The following is a 23,188-nucleotide window of genomic DNA, read 5'->3' as shown; positions in this document are numbered from 1 at the left end:
TATGAGCGTTTGGAAGCACGCTTCTTCCGTTGCGCATCTGTCAATGTGCTGGGGGCCATTGTGGTTCTGGCCAATATGCAATTGTACTTCCTCAGCCTGATCGACGGTACCGGCGCAGCGTTGATTTGCAAAGTGGCATTCGTGCCACGGCGTTGGAGAAGGGGCGTTGGAGACCCGTGGTCAACCAAGGTTGTTCACAGATGGCTGGATTGCAGTTGAAGGAATTGTGAACCGAGCCACGGGACATGGCCAATCTACTGCCCGAAGCTGACAAGCGCCAGCCGCCAGCGTTAGATTGTTAATTGAACAAGTCAGGAACAGAGGGATGCCGGCCCAGTTCGGCTGGCCAGATACGAGAAGAGGAAAGGCGGCTGCAAAAACGGGCGAGCTGTGAACTAGCAGAACAGTCGCTGGCGGCGCCACAATGGCAGTGACAAGCACAACGCATGACGGTAAGTATTCTCGCCCTAACGCAAGATGGGTTTGAAGGAAGTCACGACTCAGCCAGCATCCAGATAGATAGTCAAGCTCTGCGCAGCCAGCCCTTTCAAAAGTAGTGCTAATCCATAGGCTGTCAATCAGTGTCGATCGTGATTAGCCCCTGTCACTCGCATTTCCCCACACGGGTGGGTCGAGCACACCGCGACCTGTCCATCGCGATTATTGTAGGCGTATAAAGCTGCACGTAGCCAGGACATCAAAGCTCCTCCCACAGAGTCTTGGGGAGGATCGTGGCGGGCACCGACGATGTACTACTGTTCTCTGTAGTCGATCAGTATTGACTTCATCTTGCAGTCTAGGACGCCGGCGCAGCGCAGGTTCCAGATGACAGAAGCTTTCATTGGGTCCAGTGAAGGCAAGCCAGGGCTTAGCCGCGCCGCCCGCCGCCGCACAGCCCCGAGTGGAGCGCCTTAGGATGCAGGAGGCCGTATTCTATCCGTGGAGGCCGCAGGCGGAGCGGAGCTGGGCTCCACCATAGCCACTTCCCTGTCCCGAAGTGCAGTTTTCATGTCCCAAACTGCATTTCCCAATCTCTTGGCGCAAGTCACGTTGTCGTGAATGCTATCGCAATGCTCGAACAGTGGTGGTGTCTTCCTCTAGCACTAGATGCAACTGACTTCGAAGAATTTCAAGGCGTACGACCTTCGTGTGCAGATAGTCGCTCCATGTCAACTCGGCTGCAAGGGCCCATGCCAAGTTCGGAACCCCCTTAAATCCGAAAGCGACCTCTACTTCACCTCTTCGCCACACCAGCGAAGCCAGCACGTCGTGTCTTACTCCGCCATTCAGCGCTTCAGCTGTTGCCCCTCTGTCTACTCTGGGAATGCGGCTGCGCCGTCTGACAAATCAGCTCGCTTCCAGCTCGGCTTACCGCGATCATCTCTTTTCTTTTCAGTCCAACATACGATTTATGCTGCAAGATTCTGCGGCAGTACACGCGCCAATCATGCCCTACCTCACTAACGCTTTGGCGCTTTGCTGTGCACTTATCTGACATTTACCTATTATTGGCGTTCCAAAGCTTAAAATGGTCACTGTGTACCTCACGGAGACATTGCCGCTTCCACATGCTGGTATGAGGTAAAACTGTGTCATGAATTCCGATTTTCTTATCATTCAGCTGTTGATTGCTGTCTATTGGTCTTCAGAGCTTAGCAGCATTTTTCTCGTCCCAGTCATGAGCATAATAGTAGAGGTGAAAATTTATGGAATGGAAGATTCTGTCCTCTCTATAGTTGCTTCCCAGTTCTGCTAGGTGTTACTATTATTTTACAGAATGGGTCTGCGCAATTACAGGGAATTTTGTGTTACTATATCTTACCTTTCTGTTCTCACCAAAACCCAGTTAGTCGCAAAAGAGAAGCCCTCAGAGGTGGGGCGTGGACTATTGCCACACTAATTACTAAGCATCAAAACAGTTCGCGCTTGAAACGTCACGCATAATGCTGTACTGAGAACGCCGGTCATACTAGCTCCATGCAGGGAACACTTTCGTTAGAACCTTCGACGCACCGACTTTCCCGACCTGTTTGAACAGAAATGCATGCACATATCATATGTTGCATGATGAAGCAATTATTTGCCGTGGGGACCGTACGGGCTGACTTGCTGGCATTACAATCAAACTGATGATAGCTTCCCGTGGGGTGCATTGTTTATTCCGCTTGTCCGCCGATCGAAGTTTCTTCGGACCGCCGTCCAGCAGCAGGAACAATACCAATCATCTAGTTTTTATTGACATTCCTACATTTTAGTGGGACTGGAAAGTATAATTCGATTGTGAGCTGTCTGCTCCGAACACCAGTGCCTGTACTGCCGAGGTGGGCGATCTGCTAGGATCTACACGACTTGAAAGAGCGATTATATCTCCGGGCGGCATAGAGCGAGCCACGATACTCGTCAACTGGAAATTTTCCGGCCCAGCGATAATAGAGTCATGCCTTGGCGATTGGAGGATCCACCTGCGCCATTCTTGGATTCCAAAAATCAAATCATACTTGTGAACTGGTAGGGATAGGCTGACTTCGCAGAACCGAATATCGGATCCAGTAGGAGGCCCTTTGCCTCATTGGTAGGCTCCCAGTAGCAAGACCTTGCAGACATGCGTGCAGAGATGCAAGCAGATGCAAGAGATCTTCCAAGAAACTTGAAGGCAGCTGAAACCCTGCACTATCGCATTTGCCCGAGTTTCCCGGTTCCCACATGTCAACGACTAGTACATGTACGTCGGGAACGGAGCCGAAGAGACCCCCGCTTTTCTGGAGCTGCACGTCCCTCTACACCACGACATAACCCTCTATAGATGTGGCAGTTACTGATTGAATTCTACCTTCTACGCACGGGTTATTCCAGGGAGAAGCACTGGTACAATGGGGTTCCGTCTGTAAGCATAAGTCCCCCTTGTACAGGAGAATATCGAGACGGTCTGACAGATTTGGCCCAGCAAGGCCGGATCGCTCAGTAACATCCTTCACCCCCAGGTCCCGGGCATATCGATAGGGCCCCAGTGTCATGCACTTATAGCGTTCAAAACAGTGCTGGGATTCTTAGACCACTGGTCACCTACGGCCCCACACAAGTGAATTATGACATTGATCTATAGCCTATTGTGTTAAGTGATAGTACCACACCCCTCACCTGCAGGCTTTAGTCCAACAGCTAGCCTGCCAGAACGCTGACAGGATAGAGTAAGATTTTAAGATGCCGTTAGTATCGATGGAAGTGTCCCGGACCTCAGAAACTTATTCATTGTACCTATCAGCCGGTTGAAATCACTCAGAGTTGCCACTCAGGTGTAGCATCACTTGATCAACAAGAGCGCCTTCAGAATGTCTCTGTGCTGAAGCTCGACTTTTACATGCGTCCCCGATGCTAAATTAGTTCCAGCAAGACAATTCCCCGCAGATTAAGATACCTGAAATTACAATGGATGACATCTAAAATATGTCAATCGATGGTCATGCACTCGTTCTTTCTTCCCGTGTACCTTTCGATTGCTACCACATTGCTGCTGGACGCTCAAGGTAAGGACATTATCTCCAGCCTAGTGGACTTTATAGAGCCTATAGCTCATTAAAATAAAAAGATTATACGCTGAGATTTATTATTGCACTTCTCCTAGTGGACATTAACTGGGTATGTTTTGTATTGCTCAAAGAATCAGATATCGCTGTCCTAGGGACTGTGGCTCTAGCTGCTATGTGCTGTATGCTCGCTTCTGCTGTATCTAGAGCAGTGGTGTAATTGGTCTGGTTGGTTACAAATTTGGCGTCAGTAGCCAACCAACCGCCCAATTAAAGCCCCAACCCGGTTACCCGAACCAGTTAAACCATCGTAAGTCTTGGCATAGCATTAAGCCAAATCAATTGTTAATAATAATATATTTAATAGCATCTTCCTTATTACTTATATTATTATTATCGTTATAATTGCTCTTAGTAAGCTCTTCTTCCTCCCTATTCTTTTTTGTTTACTTTCTTACTTATATTACCTATTATATTAGCATACTTTTTAGTAGCAGCTTAACAATAGCATCTTTTCTATATAAATTCTTAATATTAGGATTAACGCCTTACCAAAAGGCCCTAGTCTTTAGGCGCTTAAACTAAGACTTTAAGCGCTTATTTACTAAATATATAGTTTATAGGATTTATTACAGAATTGAAAAGGTTTAGTATATTATCGATTAGTAGAAGCTAGAAAATGTTATAAAATTAATATTATTCTTAAGATTTTATAACTATTACCGACGATTTATTATATAGTAGTTAAGAAATATAGAGCTTTTATACGGCTTACGAGAAAAGATAAACTATAGAATTAGAAAGAATGATAAAGATAGTTATTTAAAGAGCTTAAAGAGTTATTTATAAAGGATCTAATCTTAAAGTTTTATTAACTAAACCTAGTTATATATTATAGTTAAAAAATAATACTACTAAAGTTAAATTATAATGTCTATAATAAGGAGTTATTAAATATAGTAGTAGCACTTAAGGAAGAAAGAGCATTATTATTATTTGTTTTATTTATTGCCCGATTTAGTCCCTTTTCTAGTTTTATATAGGCTTCTACATTCCATTTATAGGAAAAATCCCTAGTAAGGGAAAAACTTAAATATAACCTTCTAGCTAATCTTATACGCTCTACCTTTACTTAGCCTATTTATCTTTATAATATATCTACCTTTTATATTATACTTTTAAGGTATCTTAAACGGTCTAGGGGGGTAGTAGAAAGGTTTAGTAATTCGTTTATATATTACCTTTAGCTTAGCGGGGGTGTCTAGTCCCTAAGGGGCTAGAAGGGGGCGTATCCTCCTATATCCTCCTATTAGATCTTATACGCTATCTAGAACTACTAAAGAACTCCTTAACCAATAAGCTATTATACTACTATATATAGGCCCCTACTTATAAAAAGCATTTAGGTAATATTATTTATACTTACCCTAGTAAATAGCTAGTCTTTTACTATACAGTAGTTATAGAGGAGTATTATATATAGTATAGTATAGTATTTAGGATATAGATGCTTACTAACTATATATTTAGTCTTAGGACCTCCATTTATAGTAGGAAGACAGCTATAGATTCTACCTTTATCTATTCTTTATATATAGGGGGGGTTAATATTAACTATAGGATGCTCTATATAATTACTTTCTATACTTTTACCGTCTTCTTTTAGCATTATTTTTACTTAATATCTACCTATCTTGCAATATATATAGTAGATATCTACTTATATATAAGAGTATATATATTAGATCCCATAAGAAACACTTAAGTCCGCAAGTACTCTCTATCTCTTTAGCTGTATAGCGACGTAGAGTAGGACACGTTATATTATACTAATAGCCCCGTATCCTTTATTACCGTAGTAGTACTTTACTAGTATAACGCAGGGTCTCTATTTAGTATTATAGTAGTTCCTATATTTCCTATTCCCTTTCTACTACTTATAGGCGAAGGGCTTCTTAACTTATAGGTTTAGGCGTAATACCCCTTTAAAAGGCCCTCGCTCCTTATATATATTTTAGTATTTAGCGTATCTCCTTCTCCACTAGGTAGCCTTATACTATTAATGCTCTCTATATAGTAGTTACTTATATATATACGTCTAGTAGTAGTACTACTACTTTATATTTTAGTACGGCCTATAATATCCTTTTATAGGCCTCTATAATTCTATATAAGTATTAGTTTTATAGCTTCTTTAGTAGCGCTAGTGAGCTTTTTACTAGTAGTTTACTATTTAGTCTTATATCCTAAATCTAGGCGTTATATAGTATTACTAGCCTTACTACTACTATAAAAGCCGCTACTCCTTTATAAGTTGCGTATATAATATACGTGTTCTAGTTTAGTTTAGTATCTATTTAGACCCCTAGGACCTTAAGGGTGGCTTCTAGTTTTACTTTATAGCCCTAGATTCTTATTATTAATGCTAGGTTATTATTTGCCTTTCTTTTCTTTATAAAGTAGATAAGCTAGTATTTATCTAGTATAAATTTAACGCTATAGTGTTTTACCTAGTACAGTTTTCTGCTACTATATCTCCCTATATAATTAGGTTTATATTATCTATAAATCTTAAAGTTACTATTTCCTAGTTACTATTAATATCTCTAGTAGCTTAGATATAAAGAATAGGAATTAAATTGGCAATAGGGGTAATCCTTATATAATACCTAACGTATTTCACAAGCGAGCTGCCACCCCAAGCGAGCCGCCACCTTCAAAACCTCACCAAAAAGTGGAAAATCCACACCTTAATATCTTAACAACCACTTAATAATAAATTTTAAAAATTTGGATTTAGACATTTATATATACTTTATAGCTTTTATTAAAGTTATATAGTATATAGTTTAGTAATTTTTAAGATATAGCAATTTAGCCNTATTTNGNNNNCNAAATANGGCTAAATTGCTATATCTTAAAAACTACTTAACTATATACTATATAACTTTAATAAAAGCTATAAAGTATATATAAATGTCTAAATCCAAATTTTTAAAATTTATTATTAAGTGGTTGTTAAGATATTAAGGTGTGGATTTTCCACTTTTTGGTGAGGTTTTGAAGGTGGCGGCTCGCTTGGGGTGGCAGCTCGCTTGTGAAACACGTTATAGGTATTAGTATTATTTCGCTTTTATAGCCCTTAAATACTATTTTAGTAGTACGCCCTATTATAAAGGCTTAAGTAAACTTAATTATCTAGTCTAATAGGCCCTTCTTTCTTAGGATCTATAAGAGTCTTTTATATAATATATAGTTAAAGGCTCCGCTTATATCTAGGCTTAGTATAAATACTACACAGTATAGGCGGGCTTACTACGCCGCCTAAATGCTAAAGGTAATTAGGGAGAGGCCTAAAAGGGCTAATTGCTTTTTCTTACGCTTATTTACGTATAGTACTAGCCCTTATATAGCTATGGCCTTTTATATATTGTTATGCCCAAGCCTAACCCACTTGACCATACAAACTACTAAAAAGGTAGTAGTGTCTCGCGACTGGACGGGCTGCTGGTTGGAATGCCTTATAAACTCTCCAGCCCATACCGCCATATGGGTAGCGCAAGGTCGTAATATATATATTCTATAACTATCTTTTCTAGAAGCTTTCCTAGCGTATTTTTAAAGGCGACTAGTTAATAGCTTTCTAGTGGAGAGTAGTCCTTTTTATTTACCTTTTAAAGCATAACTATAATTATTTCTTTATAGCATTTAGTAGCTTGCCTTTATAGAGGTAAATAGTTACGGTATTAGCTAATAGCATTATTACAGCTTCTAATATAGCTTTAATTACCTTATTTAGGATCGTATCTAGCCTAGCCACTTTACTAGTAAGGAGTTTCCGTATAGTATCTTTTATTTCCTTTATTAAGACTATCTGGCTTATCTCTAGAGGTAAGGCGTAGTCTTAACTGCTAATATCTTATAGGTCCGCTTAGTATATACCTAGGAAAAATATCTCTACTAGTATTTTGGTTTTTTTCCTATTATTATTATTTATATACTAGTTTTATTCTATTTAGCGGAGTATATATAAATAGGGGTCTCCTAGCGTTTCCCCTACAGCTCTTCTATACTACTTTAATATGCACTAAAGGCCTTAGTTATATAGTTTAGTAAGGTTTAAGGTATTTTCCTTTAGGAACTAGTGCTAGCTGTTTCTGTTCTCCTTCTATATTATCTTCTTAAGCCTATTTTTTAGGGCCTTATAGCTCTAATAGTGGTAGGCCTTGCCTGTTACGCTATAATATTGCCTTACCCTTCTTATACCTGCGAGTAGCTATGCCATCTCTAGCGACTATTTACGCCGAGCGTATTTACTAGGCTTGGCTTTTGAGAATAAATAGTATTTTTTTTAAAGTATAGTAGAACTATTTATTATTAAGACCAATTATAAGAACTTTATAAGTTTTTATCTATAAAGAAACTTAATAAGAGATAGGTATAATAGGTAGAGATACTTACAAAATGCTATTTTAAAATTAAATATACTAGAAGTATAGAGAACGTACAAGCGGATATACTATTAGGTAAAATTACAGTAGATAGCTATATAGCTGCGAGATACATACGACTTGCGTACGGCTTGTATACGAGGCACGTGCGCTATATATGCCTAGGGAAACCCCTTCCTTACCTCGTACTTAGGCGCCTTCTTTTCTTTAAGAATTTATCTAACCTTTTAATATACCGTATTGTTCTATTAATTAATTTCTCTATTTATATCTTACCTTATATACACTTAATAGGAGAGTAAAACTCTAAAGAGGTAAAAACTATTAAGGGTAATATTAGAATTAGATAACAATACTATATAAAGTAGATATATATTAAAGGTAAGAAGGAAATAAATAGCTAGTTAAAAAGATACTAAACTATAAGGAAATCGATAATTATATATTTTATAAAGTCGAATAGGGCTATAACAAAGCTATATAAGAGCTATAAGAAACCTTAATAAATACTAAGGAAAGGATATAGGAGTATCGCTGGAAAGATACTTGAGTAGTATTGAGAAGGGATTAACTAAAGGTAACTACTTTGAAGCACCTTGCCCTCTTATATTTTATTACCTAACTTTTAAAGACCTTTTTATATAAGCTTCTATTCCCTTAAACGAAGTTTTTTTCTATAAAATTTCTTAATATAAGACGAGCTTTAAAGAGGTAATGCTTTTCTTTATAAACCCGCTCCTTATTATTATAAAGGCGTAATAACTTAGAATATATAGCGATAAGTTTACACTTAAGGCGTTTAGCTTTAGATTAAAACTAAAGCCTTAAAATAAATTAGATAAGGAATTAAAATAATATAGAGCAGTTCTAAACAGCGTATAAGATCCAATAGAAGGATATAGGAGGATACGCCCCATTCTAGCCCCTTAGGGACTAAATACCCCCGCCGTGCTAGGGGTAGCATATAGGCAAACCACTAGACCCTTCTACTACCCCCTAGATCTTCCAAGATATCTTAAAGGCATAGTATAAAAGGCAGATATACTAAAATAGTAAATAGGCTAGGTGTAGGTAGAGCGTATAAGACTAGCTAAAAGGATATATTTAGGTTTTTTCCTTACTAGTTATTTTTTCTATAAATAGAAGGTAGAAACCTATATGGACCTAAAAAGGAGACCAAATTAGGCAATAAATAGAACTAATAATAATAATAATAATAATAATATAGGATATAATATAGCGCGTATATTCTAAATTAAATAGTTATCTTAATATACTTAGAATATAAAGAAGGTTAGCGCGATAACGGATTCGTTAGCATAATATAAACTAACTTTTTATAAGCGTAACGAGAATAAGGACCTATTATAATACTAAATAATAGAATAATAGTAATTTAAAGGCATTGTCACGGGACTCACACGTTCTCACGTCCCTGCGCGTTTTGACGTTCTTGACCCGTGCTCACGTTCGTCCCGAGACACCTACGCACGTTCCCCTACAACCCCTATTTATACCCGTACCTGGCACACGAAGACTCTTCTTCATCCAAATGTCTTTGTATCAACCACGCATAGTTACGCGTACGTAGCCTTCTCAATTACTACCCGTTTAGTATATTGTATTCCAGCTCATGCCCACTTCCGTGACAGGTATAGGCTATAATTAATTATATGGAACTATATAATAAGTTACGTTATTAATATATAAACTGTATATCTTGTATTATATATACTTATAATAGTGTTTTTATAGAAGGGAGTTATATATTTAAGGACTATAGTCTCTACCGTAAATAGCTTTTGCTCTTTATAGTAAATTATAAAATATAATTAGAGTTAATAGTTAATCTTATTACTTACTTATCCTATATACCTAGCCTATTTACTAAGCTATTATAGTATTTCCTATAAGTCTACGTAATAAGGACTAATAGGTACGCCTTTTAGAGATAGTAAGAGCCTATTAAAAAAAACCTAAGCGGATAGTTATATAGCCGCAAGGTATAGGCGACCTAAAGGCGACCTAAGGGTAACTCGCCTATAAGGTACGTGCGCTATACGTACTTAGGGAAAACCCTTTCTTACCTTATACTTAGCCGCCTCCTTTTCCCTTAAGGATTTATCTATTTATATAATATATCCTATTATTCTATTAATTAGACTTACTCTCTATATATTTACCTTATATTTAAATATTTACTAATCTTATTAGAAGGATAGCTGATTTAATTTTTCTATAATACCTTTAAAGATAAGATAGACACCTATACCTAATAGTAATATACTAGCAATACGACCGTAGAACGCCTTAGGATCTAGTATAAATAAAACCGTTAGAAGTATACTAGTAGAATCTAAACCACCTTCTAAATCTTAAGATAATTAGATATCTATACACGCTAAAAACTAGTTTAGCCTATATACCTAAGCTTAATAGGAGCTTAGTAAGGTTATTAGCGTTCTACTAAATACTATTAACCTAAAAAGGCTAGATAAGCTAGCTAAGAAAATGGCTAACTTATATAGTATTATTAATTTAATAAAGTCCTCCTATTATCTCTTTAGTAAAGAGTATAAGTTATATAGCGAACGTATACGCTAAACAAATCTTAACACCTTAGTTAAGAAGTTACCATCTAATATTAATAGCGCTACTTAATAGAAGTTTAACCAGTAGATCGCTACAGTTAAAACCCGATTTAAAGTTAATAACGCCGACTCTAACTACGAGCGACGTACGCGCTAGGCTATTAAAGGTCTTATAAAAGAAAAAGGTAATTGCTTAACTAGTATATTACTAGCTAGGTATTAAGTATAAAGGCCCTTTATTATAGATTAAGTTTAAGACTATAATCTAAAACCATATTAAGAACCCTATAGTAAAACGCTTTAATAACGTTACTAGTACTATATGGCTATAATAAAAGTAAACTAGAGATTTAATACCTTTTTAGGTAGTATATATAGCTTAAGGGACCGCCTCTTATATACCCCTTTTATCGACCCTAAGTAATAGGTAAACTTTTAGCCCTTATATCTCCTAGCCCACCTATAAGTAGAGCTCTTCCGCTATAACTTTATTATATAGGTAAGAATCGCTAAAGGTCTCTTCGCAGAAGCCTACCGTATAGAGTAACTACTTAACACTATAAAGCTTATAAAAGATCGCGCAGTTAGCAGCAGCAGATCTTTATACTTAAAGCGCGGTTATAATATAGGCTCTATAAGGGTAGTTTTAGAGAATAGAACTCTAAAAAGGCGACGCTTTCCTAACTAAACTCCTAGGGAGATTACTTAATAGCTAGACGGCTTAGAGGACCCCCTAGACGCTAGTATAACGTATATAAACCGTAAAAGAAACGTAGGTAGTAACTATAAAGAATACTAGAGGTAAGCCGCTATATATAAAGCCTAACTATTAGGTAATAGGCCTGTCTATAACCGGGATCCTTTAACTAGGGTCTATAACCTACTAGGAACCTATACTAACGGCTTATATATTTTTCTACGCAGCGTATTTAGCAGAGAAAAGAAAAGAGACGTATAGTTATATATTATACCAACAACTTATTAATAGAAAGGTTTATTTATAACTAGGGTTCTTTAACTAGGGTCTATAACCCGCTAGTAATAGCCTATACTAATAACCTATACATAAGCCTAGTAAAATTAATCCTACTAATATACCATCTTAATACCTAGATTATACTAGAGGCTTTAAAGATAGTAAAAGGATAGTCCCTAATACTATCCTATATAATATTGGTATCCTACTATAGATAGTTTATATGGAATACTATAATTATAAAGATTAATTAAATTAATTATTAGGCCTTCTAATTATGTCTTTTTTAATTCTAATATTGTCTAACCTACTAAATACGTTATTTCTCTAACTTATAGTAAAAGGACTATTTCTAGAGCTTTAGTAGCTACATTTAAGCCCTTTACTAGAGCTTTATATTCCTTATTACAGCGTTTAGGATCTTAACAATATAATTGGCTAAAGCTTATTAATAAGAATAGGACCTAAATTAATATTGTAATATATATAAAAGTCGCGGGTTATAGGCCTTATATGCGGCCTTAGTACTATTATACTAATAACCTGGCGTCGGCGGGCTAGAGTATCCTGCTATTTTTTACTAAGACTTTAACTGGCCTAATAGCGTTAGACTTTAGGAAAGATCCCTTAGCCTAGGTAATAGCCCTTTATAATAACCCTATAAGGTACCTATTTATTAATACAGTAATTTAAGTCCTTAAGTTATTAATAAGAATTAACTTATTAGAAAAGCTAGGTTAGTTTAAATATCTAATTAAATCTAGTCGTTAATATAAGCGAACTTAGTAAAGGGCCCTACTATATTAAAGGATCTATTATATATTGCCTTACTAGCACCAACTTTATATAGAGTCTTATGCTATAGTAAGAGGTAGTAGTAGCTACCTTAGCCGAAATAGCCTTTAAGGAATATCCCTTAAGTTACTAGTTACTTTTACCTATAGAGTATAAGGGACGTCTTTATATACTTTATATATAATTAGCTAACCTAGGGGCGAGTATAAGGGATATTTTATCCTTTACTTAGGTGCACGCCTATAAGCTTTTAGGGGCTACCTAGGCTAGCCTTTAGCACCTCCTTCTAAGCTTTCTAGGCCTATAGCTCTTCCCTTTTTATAAATTTGTCTATATATAAGGCTATTACTATACGCTTTACTATATTATCCTCTTCTATTAACTCTTTTATAAGTTATACTCAGCTTATTTACTCCCTATTATATACTTAGGTAATATACTTTATAGCAAGTCCTTATTAGCAATTAAGGACTTCTAAGGTAAAATAATAAAGCCTAGCCATTTTAAGGATCCCTACAAATACCTAAATAACTATAATGCCTACTAATACTTTAAATTATGCCGCTATATACCTTATAGTAAGCTATAGCCTCTTAAGGTCACTACATAAGCCTATATTACGGGACTGCCGTTCTATGGCCTACGCCGTGCGCGTAGCTGGCGTTATAGGATTCCTTTTCTTGTTTAATATCGTTTAGCAAAGTGTTTATCAGCCCTAGCGCCCCTGTATAGATTTAGCCGCAACTGCATTCCTATTAAGCTCTTTAGCAATCCTCTTAAGTCTCCACGACAGCCGTATATAGCTATCAATTCTTTGAATCTGATGTCTGTTTATCTAGCGTTCGCATATAATACTTCGTTATCGTAACAACCTGGCGGTATTGTTTACTTAACTTTATTATAGATTCCCCTAAGTCTAAAACTTCTAATAACGTTAAGTATAATTCCGTTCTTATTCTTATAGACCGTTTTATAAAGCTAGTACGCTACTGTCTAATACGTAAGATAATTAATACTACGTAATCCCCTGGCCTTGTGGCTAAAGTGTAAGCGAAAAGTAAGCGCTACTACTAAGATATAGTCTATATATTAGGTAACGGAGTCACTTCGCTTATATATACTATTCTATATAGCTATACCTAGTATCTTACTAGTCACTCGCTTATCTTTTATAAGTTTATACTATAGCTAAGTAGTAAGGAGCTTGTTACCTTATCCTATACTAAAGAAAATTAGAGGATGTTTTAAGGGATTAAGGAATAAGCGAACGCTTATAGTAAGAGTTGCAGTATATATACAAGGTAAAGCCTAATTTATTAATATCCTATATAAGCTACACCTTAACGCAATCTAGTTATGCTAGCGACCTGTAGATAGAGCTATAGCGTACTACTAATAACCCTAAAATAATTAAAAGTACTCCCCCTAGACCTAGTCCGTTACTCTACGCTATCTTAATAAACTATTTATATATTAGATAATAGGCCCGTTTATAACTAAAGTTCTTTAACCAATGTCTATAACCTACTAGTAACTCGCTAGTAGTAACCTATATTAACGACTTATATATTATTATATATCTATCCATAACTAGGGTCTACGACCTACTAGTAACCTACTAGTAATAACCTACACTAACGATTTATATATTATTCTATATATATACTACATAAGTATAGTATAGGGCTAAAGTATAGGGTTAACGGTAGATTTAACAGGTATAATATCTTACTGCCTACGCGTCTAGCTATATATAAATAACCTATAACCTACTTATATATACCCACCTTTCTATATACAAAATTAATACGCTTTTTTCCCCTCTAAAAAAACCACTTATAAAACCACTACTTTTACTATATAATAATTAACTAGTTAACTATAACTTTATACAATTATCTAACTATAAGCCAATTAAAGGCCTTAGCTAGTTTCGGCCCTAAAGAGTTTCTAACTAACTGACTAATTAGTGAACCAGACTAGTTATATCACTGGTTTATAGGTATATTCGGCAGTTGGCAAAGGACTATTTTCTAGCAGCCTTATACTTAGAGACGAGTAAGGGGTGAGCATTTCATTGTATTTTCCGAGTTTGTCTATAAACACAAACGCGAGATTGAATAGTATAACAGAAGTCACCTTAACATACTTAAACAGTGCCCTTAAAGCGGCACCTAGGGGGTATTTTCGACACGGAAAATTGTCGTTCGTTCAATGCATGATGATATACCTAGTTGTTAACGCAAGGAGATGCTCTGGGCGTCGACTTCCATAAAAGAATGGCTGAGAAAACATAATCCAAGCTAGCCCACAGCCTATAGGTAATGGAACTACGTCTTGCCCCTGAAGAAAAGCTAATAGAATATATGACCTAACTCGACTTGCAGGTAAGAATCTAATGCAGTTTGCTTGTTTATCCCATTCCATAAAGTGTGTTTTCCCTCCGACACCTCCACCTCACAAGCCATTCGGGGCTCAAGGCAGTAGGGTTTACATGCTCTAGGTGCTTAGAAAAAGAATTTATCCATTCATACACTATCCCTGATCCAGATACCGAACTCATCAGATGCGAGAAATTATGATTTTACAGGTACGATAAGACCATTCTATCGTGGAGTATATTTCACCGCATATACTATATGAAGTGCCTGTCGATTTTTATCTGCGAGACTTGTTACTACACATCCCTTCATGCCCTGTGGTCTGGTATGTCAAGGGGGAATACGTTACGAATGTAGCGAATGATAAGTTGTCTTTGACGGCGTTTCCACTCCATCTTTATCCATAGTCGATTCACGGGATGCTTGCCCATCCTGAGCGCTTTGAGAGAGGTTGGTGTGTAAGATGAGGATTCTCACAGAGACGCGGTTGAAAATGCGACTGAGCAAGGTAAATATTGTATAAAGTGAAGAACCAAAAATTGGTTATAGTTCATTCTATGCAGTTTTCAAAGAAAGGAGTAAAAGTATATACTAGGCCATCCCTACGCTCCTTCGTAACATTGACGTAACCCTCTAGAGATCCCGAGGACATGAAATTGCTCCACACCATGTGGCTACTCAGGGTTAGAGTTCGCAAAATCTCGTTTCTTGCACTGGAAGTCTTGTTTCCTCTTGTATTCCTTTCGGCTCCCTTACCTCGGCCGTGAGCGTGAGTTGACTTTCGTCCGTTGACTTAGAGTGATATGCTCGAAAATGGACAGAAGTTTTTGTGAATTTTCACAATTTATGAAATGAAATGATTCCTGCCTGGTGACAAGGATTGACATGGTCTAATGCAGTTCTTGCAGCTCCCCACGCGCAGAAGGCATATACGAAGGTTAGTTTGGACTCCGATCTCTCTGATCGACGGCAAAAGCTTCGCTGGAGCTGTGCGAGTAGCCCATTGCCTTTTTCCAACGTAATGATTGCATGGGCCAGCAAGGACCAAAAGCCTCATTGAACTAGGGCATCTGCATTATCTGTGCAGGCCGATGCGGCCATTATGTAACCTTTTCTGTGGATACCCAGATACCCAGCTTCCTGCCTGATGGAGAATTGAGCTAGGAGAACATTGGGGGACTTGACTCCGCTGTCCCCAGCCCGAAGGCCCCTGTCCAAATCGACGATCGGAGCCGTGCCGCAAATCTCCTGAAGGGGTAAGCACACCAGCGCCACGAACACGGCTTGATACTAGGGCGCTCATGAAACAGGGGCCTTCTCCACCATTGAGGTGCGCCTCGTCATCAAACACCGTGAATTTCTGGCTGGTGTTTCTCCATCAGAGCCCGAGCGCGAGATTAAGATCCTGCCAGCCCGCCACAAAACGCTGAGTGGAATTGCCGATCGGAGATTTTTCCCTAACAAAACGAACGCCACATATAGTTTCTTGGAAGTAACAACTCTGTATGCGCCGTGGTTCATCAACGCGGAATGCCAAATGGTAGCGTATGAGATGTGGGCAGGTACCGATGGGGAGTTCGTGTGTCTCAGTTGGCCGAACATATTCCAGCGATGTATGGCGTCATTGGCTACTTGAGTGATTAATGTTTACAGCGGTGTGAATTGTCCACCTCAGAGACACATAACCAATAACCAGTTGAAGGTTGAGACGAAGACGAGTTTTTCTGGGAGCTCCTCCCGTTCTCCGAGACCTCGATGCACTCCGTCCCTGTTCTGAAATACAACCTTGGAATGGGGATGAAACACTATTACCTGGTCTGGCCTTGTGTTGTTTGTTTTGCTCAACTGTCCGTCGCGCGTCGGCAAGCCATCCGTGTGGATAGCGTTAAAGTTTTTCCGATATCGATTGTTGAACTGAGTCAAGGTTACGTTAGTGATTGCGGCAGTGATAGTGTGGGTGGGGAAGGGTATTCTGCAAATGTCTTTGTGAGATCACCGTTACTGTATCTAAGCACTGTTGGTATCGTTCAGGCATTCTTTGCATTAGAAGAAGCGTTGGCCCTACATATCTCGTGTACCAATTTTCTTGCCACTCACTCTTGATCAAATTTCTTTGGCGGGAGACGGGATTCCAGTGCCACGGAAGCTCTCAATCTCTAAAAGGTCAGGCACCCAGCCGAAGGGTCCTTGGAAAAGACCTGTTCATGAATCTTTAAGTTTATTTTTGTGTCACACGGTCTGCCTTCCATATAAAGTAGGACAAGGATATTGTGCCCCAGTTTCCAGAGGCCCAAATTAACTCCACGTCATGTGGGCATTCACTACTTCTCACCATGAACTCGGTTTCTCCATCTTAAGTCCTTGATACGGATACCCGACTTTGAAACTACATGTCTAGACCCCACGGGTCAACATCTAGGGTACAAGTTTCTCAGTATGCTTGCAGTTCAGGGATATTGACTGTTCCACGGATGTCTTGATTATGTTAAGATATGGTGCTACTAGTAAGTTCTGCGGTGGAAGAAGACTGCAGTATTTCGCTACAGTCTGGCTGGAGGATTCCTGGCTAGATCACCACGAATATCAGTAATATCGTTGTGTCACCAAGTCTGGAATGGAAAACACGAGAAGACGTAAGAAGCTGCATTGGAAGCAACAATGACAATGTACGGCAAGATAATGAATGTATTGTTCCAGACTTTGTGTACCCCTTGGATATCTAAAGAAGACCGAACAAGCAAAGAAGATTGATAGAAATTGACAGATCAAAAGAGCCGGCGCCAATGACACGATGTTGTACCAGGCAAATCTCGACTCTTGTACTACGAGAGCATATCTCCTTGAACCATGTCGGCGGTGTATCATTAACAAAGGGTCCAAAACAGCGAACTCCTAGCACGACATTAAGTCCGCAAGGTCGATTTAAACGATCCCTAACCACGTTGCGTCGATACAAGTAACACAGCCTTGCAGATCTCGTAGTGCATCATCTAGCTTGTTCAAAAGCCTCGAGACGTTCGGGATTGCTGCTTTACAGACGTCAGCGTGCCGTTTGACGACAGATGTTTTAAGAGAAACAAAGTCTTCGATCGGGGACTGCACTTGAAGATCGTTAATTGACATGGCTAGCTATGGGGTAGAGGACCGTTGTGTGTAACCCACGGCTTTGACCGAAGCATATTGGAAAACAGGGCTTATACGGATGCAGGTAATACAAAGAACCTAGTTATCGTCATCCCCACCGCATCTTCAACATCTTATTTCGAAGCATTATCTTGCAGGCAACCACCCCTACACCGTTTGCCTAAAATAGACACGATTTAAATAGGTGTTCGAAGATGAAGAATGATAATAAGATGACTCTGTAGAAAATGGTGGGCCTGTGAGCGGCTCACCGCCAGAACAGTATTTTGCCAAGTGCCGAGCACGACAGGAAGGACCGATGGAGTAAATCCAAGGATTCGCGGTGAACACCCAATGTCAGAGGGCCAACATTAGCACCCTGAGTTTCCCAACTTACTGGTCATGATCGGGCTGAGATGTACCACGTTAGTACACTTTTTTTTAACACCAACATGTCATATCTGTACATGTATGGTGGTGTTGTTTGAGATGGACTCAGTTGCACAGCCTCGCACAGCCTCGGGTCATCTGTTGTGCCGCATTTCTTCGCGCAGCTTCCCCCAAGTGTCAGAAAATCCCTCCAGAAATCCCCCACGTTGTACTAAAAGGCATGGCAAAACTTTGAATGCGAAAAAGATGCATGGATACGGCATACCTGAGGCTATGCTGAAAGAGGCACCTGAAAGTCGACCACTGCTATCGTCGAAGTCGATGATTCAACACCAGCTCAGGCTGAGAAACGTTGTCACCGGTCATAGGGCAGTGCGTAATATCTGAAACCTTTATACAGGTTGCAGGTTTACAGGTCTTGCACATGGGGTGTTCTAACTTTAGGATACGACCTGAGCCTGAGGGCGCGGCTTTTAAGCTTAATTGGCTCCGCGGAAAAACAGCGGACCAGGAAGGCTCGGCTTCAACTTCCGAAGAGGCGTTCTTTGGGGCAAGTCTAGACACGATATCGGCTGAGCAGAACGACTGTTTCATTCACAACGGTCGCTATCTCGTCGAGCCCAAAATAGGCAACGGTGGTGGGCAGGTGGGTGGGCATGTGGTGGCAATGGTTGGAGGTTGATGTGGTTGCAGTGATAGGCATCGGACTTCAGCTCAGGGCGCCGCCTCTTTACGAAGAGCAATACTTGCGGCGACGACGATAGTTGACGTGAAGGCTGTATTTGGGGCATTCGCTGCACACGGGGTTAGGGTGACCAAAGCTGTGACGACAGTGGGCGCTGAGGGCGTTGAGGGGTCTAGAAAAGCGCCACGACAAGGAAAAATATGCTGTCAACGCGGACCCAACAAGGCCTAGCGGCCAAGCTAGCGGGAGGGCCCTTCCGGATCAAGGCAAATTGAGTTCCTGAACGGGAGCTTGTCGCCTCGCCAACTTTTTCGCTAGGTAAGCCTGGTACATACATGCTGCACAAACAAGAAATCGGAAACGAGAAATCAGAAACGAGAAAACGAGAAACAGAGGGAAAAAAAACCGGCCCATGGCCAAGCTGTCTCTCCCCGCCCATCATCTCCTCATCTCTCCATCATCTCCCATCAAATGGTTGGTACATAGTAGTTCTTACTGTTGAGAAGCCACGGCGACAACACGGTGCTCCAAATGATTCATGCACTGCAGCCGGAAGCCCGCGGCTGTCGCTTCGTAGAACCTGCCATTCAAGCTACCTAGGGTGCTCTTAAGTCAAGGTGGAGCCTTGTGGAGATACTTTGGGAATTGCTTGGACATTGCTTGGGTATGTCCCAGCGTGGTTTGCGTCGCTGGGTCGCTGGGCCGGTATGTCGGTTACTCAGGTGCAGAATGCACTCCTAAGACACAACCCACCCCCCGAGCATTATTCATCCTATATATCATAAATCTAGAATGTGACTATGCCGACCAACCGCATATGCAGGTCATCGATCCTGGGCGGCTTTAGGAAATGTCACGGAGCCACGCCATCATTTCATTTCATCTTGTCATTCCATGAGCCGCTCCTAAACTGAAGTAAACGAGGACGGAACAAGGAAGATGACAACATATTTGCATACTGCTTTCCGAGCGGTGCCTCGCCAATTGTTCCCGGGATAGTCTACGAGGCTGCTTGCTACCCCCGGATAGCGCCTGCAGAGGGGATTTTCTAAAGCGTTCGTCAGCATCAGGACATTATGAGAAGGTTTTCGAAGTGCAGGCTCTTGGTGGAATGGACCCCTCCTTTGCCCCTCACTAGGCTGACTGTGTTGGGAAATCTTGCAGGATTGGGCCAGTTCCAAGCATCAAGCCCTCGTCCTAATCCCATCAGCCTTGGAGGATGTACCAGCCACCCAATATTTTCTACAGTAGCTTGCAGGACATACCTTATCGTAGAAAACGTTGTTATCGCCAACCTAGAGAAGCCGGCGGGGAACCGATGGTTCTCAGCCACTACACTGTAAGTGCTCCATCGCCAGCGGGGAGAAGGGTGGAAATGTAGGTCGCTCAATTCATGTTCTCAACTACTATATTGTAAGTGCTCCATCGCCAGCGGGGAGAAGGGTGGAAATGTAGGTCGCTCAATTCATGTTCTCAACTACTATATTGTAAGTGCTCCATCGCCAGCGGGGAGAAGGGTGGAAATGTAGGTCGCTCAATTCATGCAGATCGGAGTCGTTCCGCTGCCATCTTGACTGCTCCCCGACCATGCCCATGAAGATCTCAGCCAAAGTAGTGAAGCTTCCCAAACAACGGGCGGAGATGATTGCGGAAATTTAAAACTGGAACGTGCAGGCCCGCCGAAGTATACATGTACTTCAACAACAGCAGTCTACGACGTCGCACCGATGTGGTTCTTCGTTATCTTAGATCTTTTTTTTTTGATGTGCTGTCTCTTCTCCATCCATTGACCACCATGCTTTTCTTTATGCAAGATTTTGAAAACCCGCCAGTTGGCCCTGCTACAGGCTGGAGCCATGTGGCGGTGCACAACACCAATCCTGGGAGTTTGTGCAAGAACGGGGAAGGAACGGGGAAGGAACGGAAGCACCCCATTCAACAATTCATGGGGTCATTTGGAATTTCTATTCTCCACTCTGCTGCAAGAGATTTTCACCTAGATGGGCTTGGTACGATCCGAATTCCAATCGAACCTTCTTCGCGCTCGCCGGCCATACAGGTCTCATCGTCCACTCAGGTAGAGCAAGTAGCTCTCTGTCCGTCCTATCCTATCGCTAGCTGAGGTGCAGCTATCGGCTCGACGAATTCTAGCGCCTCCGTCCACCAAAGTCATCCAATTTACTTTGCCTCGCCTTTTTCTTTAAGCGCACCACGTATTGAGCCTTTGATACACCGTTTATTGAAATTTGCAGCTGACCAACCGGTTTCACCGTCTAGACGATGCCGAGTCGCACATCAACCTATCGGGAGGCTTCAAAGCTAAGACATGAAACATTAGAATGTACTCGTACCGTGGCGGCCTTATGATGAGAATTGACACGATTCCTAGGCAACTGTGCATTGGCCACGGTACGTAGCGTGCTCGTTCTGTCCGCGCGAATTTTACGAGTGTGATTTTAAATTGGGCCTCGGATTTAATCGCAGAGCGGACATACAACCTTCGTAAGACTTGTCAGCTAACCTATTTGGGGGCTTGAGCCAGCAAAAGACGCTCGCAGACGAGGCGCACAACGGCTGGGAGATGGAAGTGCAATTTCGATTTCAGGAGCGGTTCAAGGGAAATTTGACTGGAAGTGATAGAGTTGAAACAATAGTTTGGGTTTCGATGCGGGATGATGTTTCGAAAGTACCGTTTCGTACCTAGGAGTCGAAATACTTTCGTCTATCTGATTAAGGTGTTGGTAGCGCCTGACTCGGGCAGCCTCTGCTCAGGGGCGTCGCCCAGCCATTTCCGCAAACGGAGAGCGAGTCAATCTGATCCGCATCTGGGTTTACCGTAAGCGATGGAGATCTGCAGCTTTGGTGTGGATCGCTTTCTCCACAATTGCCCGATTCGGCATGCTTTCTGTGAGCGCTGCATGCTTTAGCCTGGCAGGCCATATGATACGATGCAGCGGTCAGTTTCTGTCATCAAGCCCGTGTGCACCCACGCCGATCGCCGGTTGATCTTTATTCCCTAGAGAGGTTTCAGGCAGCCTCTATCCACAGTCTCTGCCAGCGCACTCCTTTTACTCTTTTCTTGTCTGACTGCACCGTGCCTGCCAGAGCCGAGTGAGCCTCATGGGCAAGACTAACGTGAGCAGCGGTACGTGCACCACCCAAATCCCATCCTCCCCAGTCACCAGCGTGTCGGCGCGGCAATGTGATGCCCTCTACCGTGGGGTCTGGCGCTCTCGGCGTGCCGTGCTATGCCATGCGGTCAGGCTGGGGGCTCTTGCGGCCCACGTCAGCTGGCGGTTCGCGGATGCCCTGTACAGTTTGCAAGGCTGATTGCACAAAAATGTTCCGAAGCCACCAGCGTCGACGAGGGAAAGCTTGGGTCGTCGATCGTATTCATTCTGGCCCCGCCTGAGTGCGTTAGCAGCCTGATCCTGGCAGTAGTGTAATAATAGATGCGACAAGCCTGTGACGCATGCCACGCGAGCTAGTTGGGGTTAGGGCCATGGCACGCTGAGACGGCTTTATCGAAAATGCATCCAGGGCGGCCGCTGCACAGGAACAGCGCCTTAGACGAGGCATCTGTTGCGCTTTGGTGCGTGGGTGGCTTCGTACAACACGGCTGGGGGACGAGTTGTTGGCTCCTCCTGGCAAACACGAAGGGGGCTTCGTCATGGATTTGGCATTTGGCGGGTACCTTTGGCTTCAGCGGGCGCTCTCGACTGGCCCTACCGCCCGCTTGCTGCAATGCCGCCACACGATTGTTGCTACCAGAATAGTTAGACTGCTGGACTTCTAGACTGCCAGAGTGCCAGGAAGGGCCTCTCCAGGTTTGTGGTTCCCAACACACCCGCCGCCAACCCACGCCTCGCTGCGCAACTTCGCGATGCCTATTGTTATGGCGGGCAGCAGCAGCAGCAGCAGCAGCTCTAAGGTCCCAAGGTTCTTCCGTGCTTCCTGGGGGCCTGATAGGCTGGGCGCGCATCTGCTCTGCCCCAAGCTTCCCCTCATAGCCAGCAATCGATTGATCATCATCGGCATGTACTGGCCGTGTACTGGCTTTCCACTTGGAGAGTCTGCAGGGCTCCCATCTCGACACCGGTTGAGCAGGGGCTCTTAGCCCACGGACGATCTTTCTACGAGAAGGTACTGAACCATGTCCTCCTTATCGTCGCTCTCGACCGCAGCAGGTAAGCCATCGCAGCCATGTCACGTCTATCATAGTGGAGCACATGCTTCCCAAGCGCCTGGCGCCGCATGTAACGGGAGCACCAT

General features: G+C 41.6%; 4 protein-coding genes across 4 annotated transcripts; 2 read left to right on the top strand and 2 right to left on the bottom strand.

Moving 5' to 3' along the window:
* The first annotated feature begins 2,933 nt into the window (after nt 1–2,933).
* Nucleotides 2,934–3,834, top strand: K441DRAFT_693038 (uncharacterized protein). The gene is made up of 2 exons (XM_067652614.1): nt 2,934–3,524; nt 3,623–3,834. The coding sequence occupies exons 1-2, from the start codon at nt 3,431–3,433 to the stop codon at nt 3,742–3,744; spliced, it is 216 nt and encodes a 71-aa protein (XP_067509013.1). The 5' UTR covers nt 2,934–3,430; the 3' UTR covers nt 3,745–3,834.
* A 15,607-nt stretch (nt 3,835–19,441) lies between these two features.
* On the bottom strand, nt 19,442–20,736 carry K441DRAFT_653067 (uncharacterized protein). Its single transcript, XM_067647471.1, has 3 exons — nt 20,462–20,736; nt 20,182–20,253; nt 19,442–19,964 (listed from the first exon to the last, which is right to left on the bottom strand). The coding sequence occupies exons 1-3, from the start codon at nt 20,509–20,511 to the stop codon at nt 19,796–19,798; spliced, it is 291 nt and encodes a 96-aa protein (XP_067509012.1). The 5' UTR covers nt 20,512–20,736; the 3' UTR covers nt 19,442–19,795.
* On the top strand, nt 20,190–21,147 carry K441DRAFT_217650 (uncharacterized protein). The gene is made up of 2 exons (XM_067640579.1): nt 20,190–20,255; nt 20,464–21,147. Exon 2 carries the CDS (start codon nt 20,607–20,609, stop codon nt 21,036–21,038), a length of 432 nt encoding a protein of 143 aa, XP_067509011.1. The 5' UTR covers nt 20,190–20,255; nt 20,464–20,606; the 3' UTR covers nt 21,039–21,147.
* A 799-nt stretch (nt 21,148–21,946) lies between these two features.
* K441DRAFT_730119 (uncharacterized protein) lies at nt 21,947–23,071 on the bottom strand (the record flags this gene model as incomplete). Its single annotated transcript, XM_067654209.1, has 3 exons — nt 21,947–22,347; nt 22,611–22,989; nt 23,043–23,071. The coding sequence occupies 3 exons, from the start codon at nt 23,069–23,071 to the stop codon at nt 22,129–22,131; spliced, it is 627 nt and encodes a 208-aa protein (XP_067509010.1). The 3' UTR covers nt 21,947–22,128.
* Between the last annotated feature and the right edge of the window lie 117 nt (nt 23,072–23,188).

This window comes from Cenococcum geophilum (genome assembly GCF_001692895.1).
Source record: "Cenococcum geophilum 1.58 unplaced genomic scaffold K441scaffold_4, whole genome shotgun sequence".
Taxonomy (NCBI): Eukaryota; Fungi; Ascomycota; class Dothideomycetes; order Gloniales; family Gloniaceae; genus Cenococcum; species Cenococcum geophilum.
The sequence above is the reverse complement of the archived record's forward strand: the minus strand, read 5'-3'. Positions and strand labels throughout refer to the sequence as shown.

What these genes read in the sequence shown, in the direction of transcription:
- K441DRAFT_217650 (XM_067640579.1), top strand. Translation starts at nt 20,607, where the DNA reads ATGTACTTCAACAACAGCAGTCTACGACGTCGCACCGATGTGGTTCTT.
- K441DRAFT_693038 (XM_067652614.1), top strand. Translation starts at nt 3,431, where the DNA reads ATGACATCTAAAATATGTCAATCGATGGTCATGCACTCGTTCTTTCTT. An exon ending in ATTGCTGCTGGACGCTCAAG is followed by an intron (nt 3,525 to 3,622) that starts GTAAGGACATTA and finishes CACTTCTCCTAG; the next exon opens with TGGACATTAACTGGGTATGT.
- K441DRAFT_653067 (XM_067647471.1), bottom strand. Translation starts at nt 20,511, where the DNA reads ATGGGCATGGTCGGGGAGCAGTCAAGATGGCAGCGGAACGACTCCGAT. An exon ending in CAGCGGAACGACTCCGATCT is followed by an intron (nt 20,254 to 20,461) that starts GCATGAATTGAG and finishes GAGCACTTACAG; the next exon opens with TGTAGTGGCTGAGAACCATC. An exon ending in ACAACGTTTTCTACGATAAG is followed by an intron (nt 19,965 to 20,181) that starts GTATGTCCTGCA and finishes CGAACGCTTTAG; the next exon opens with AAAATCCCCTCTGCAGGCGC.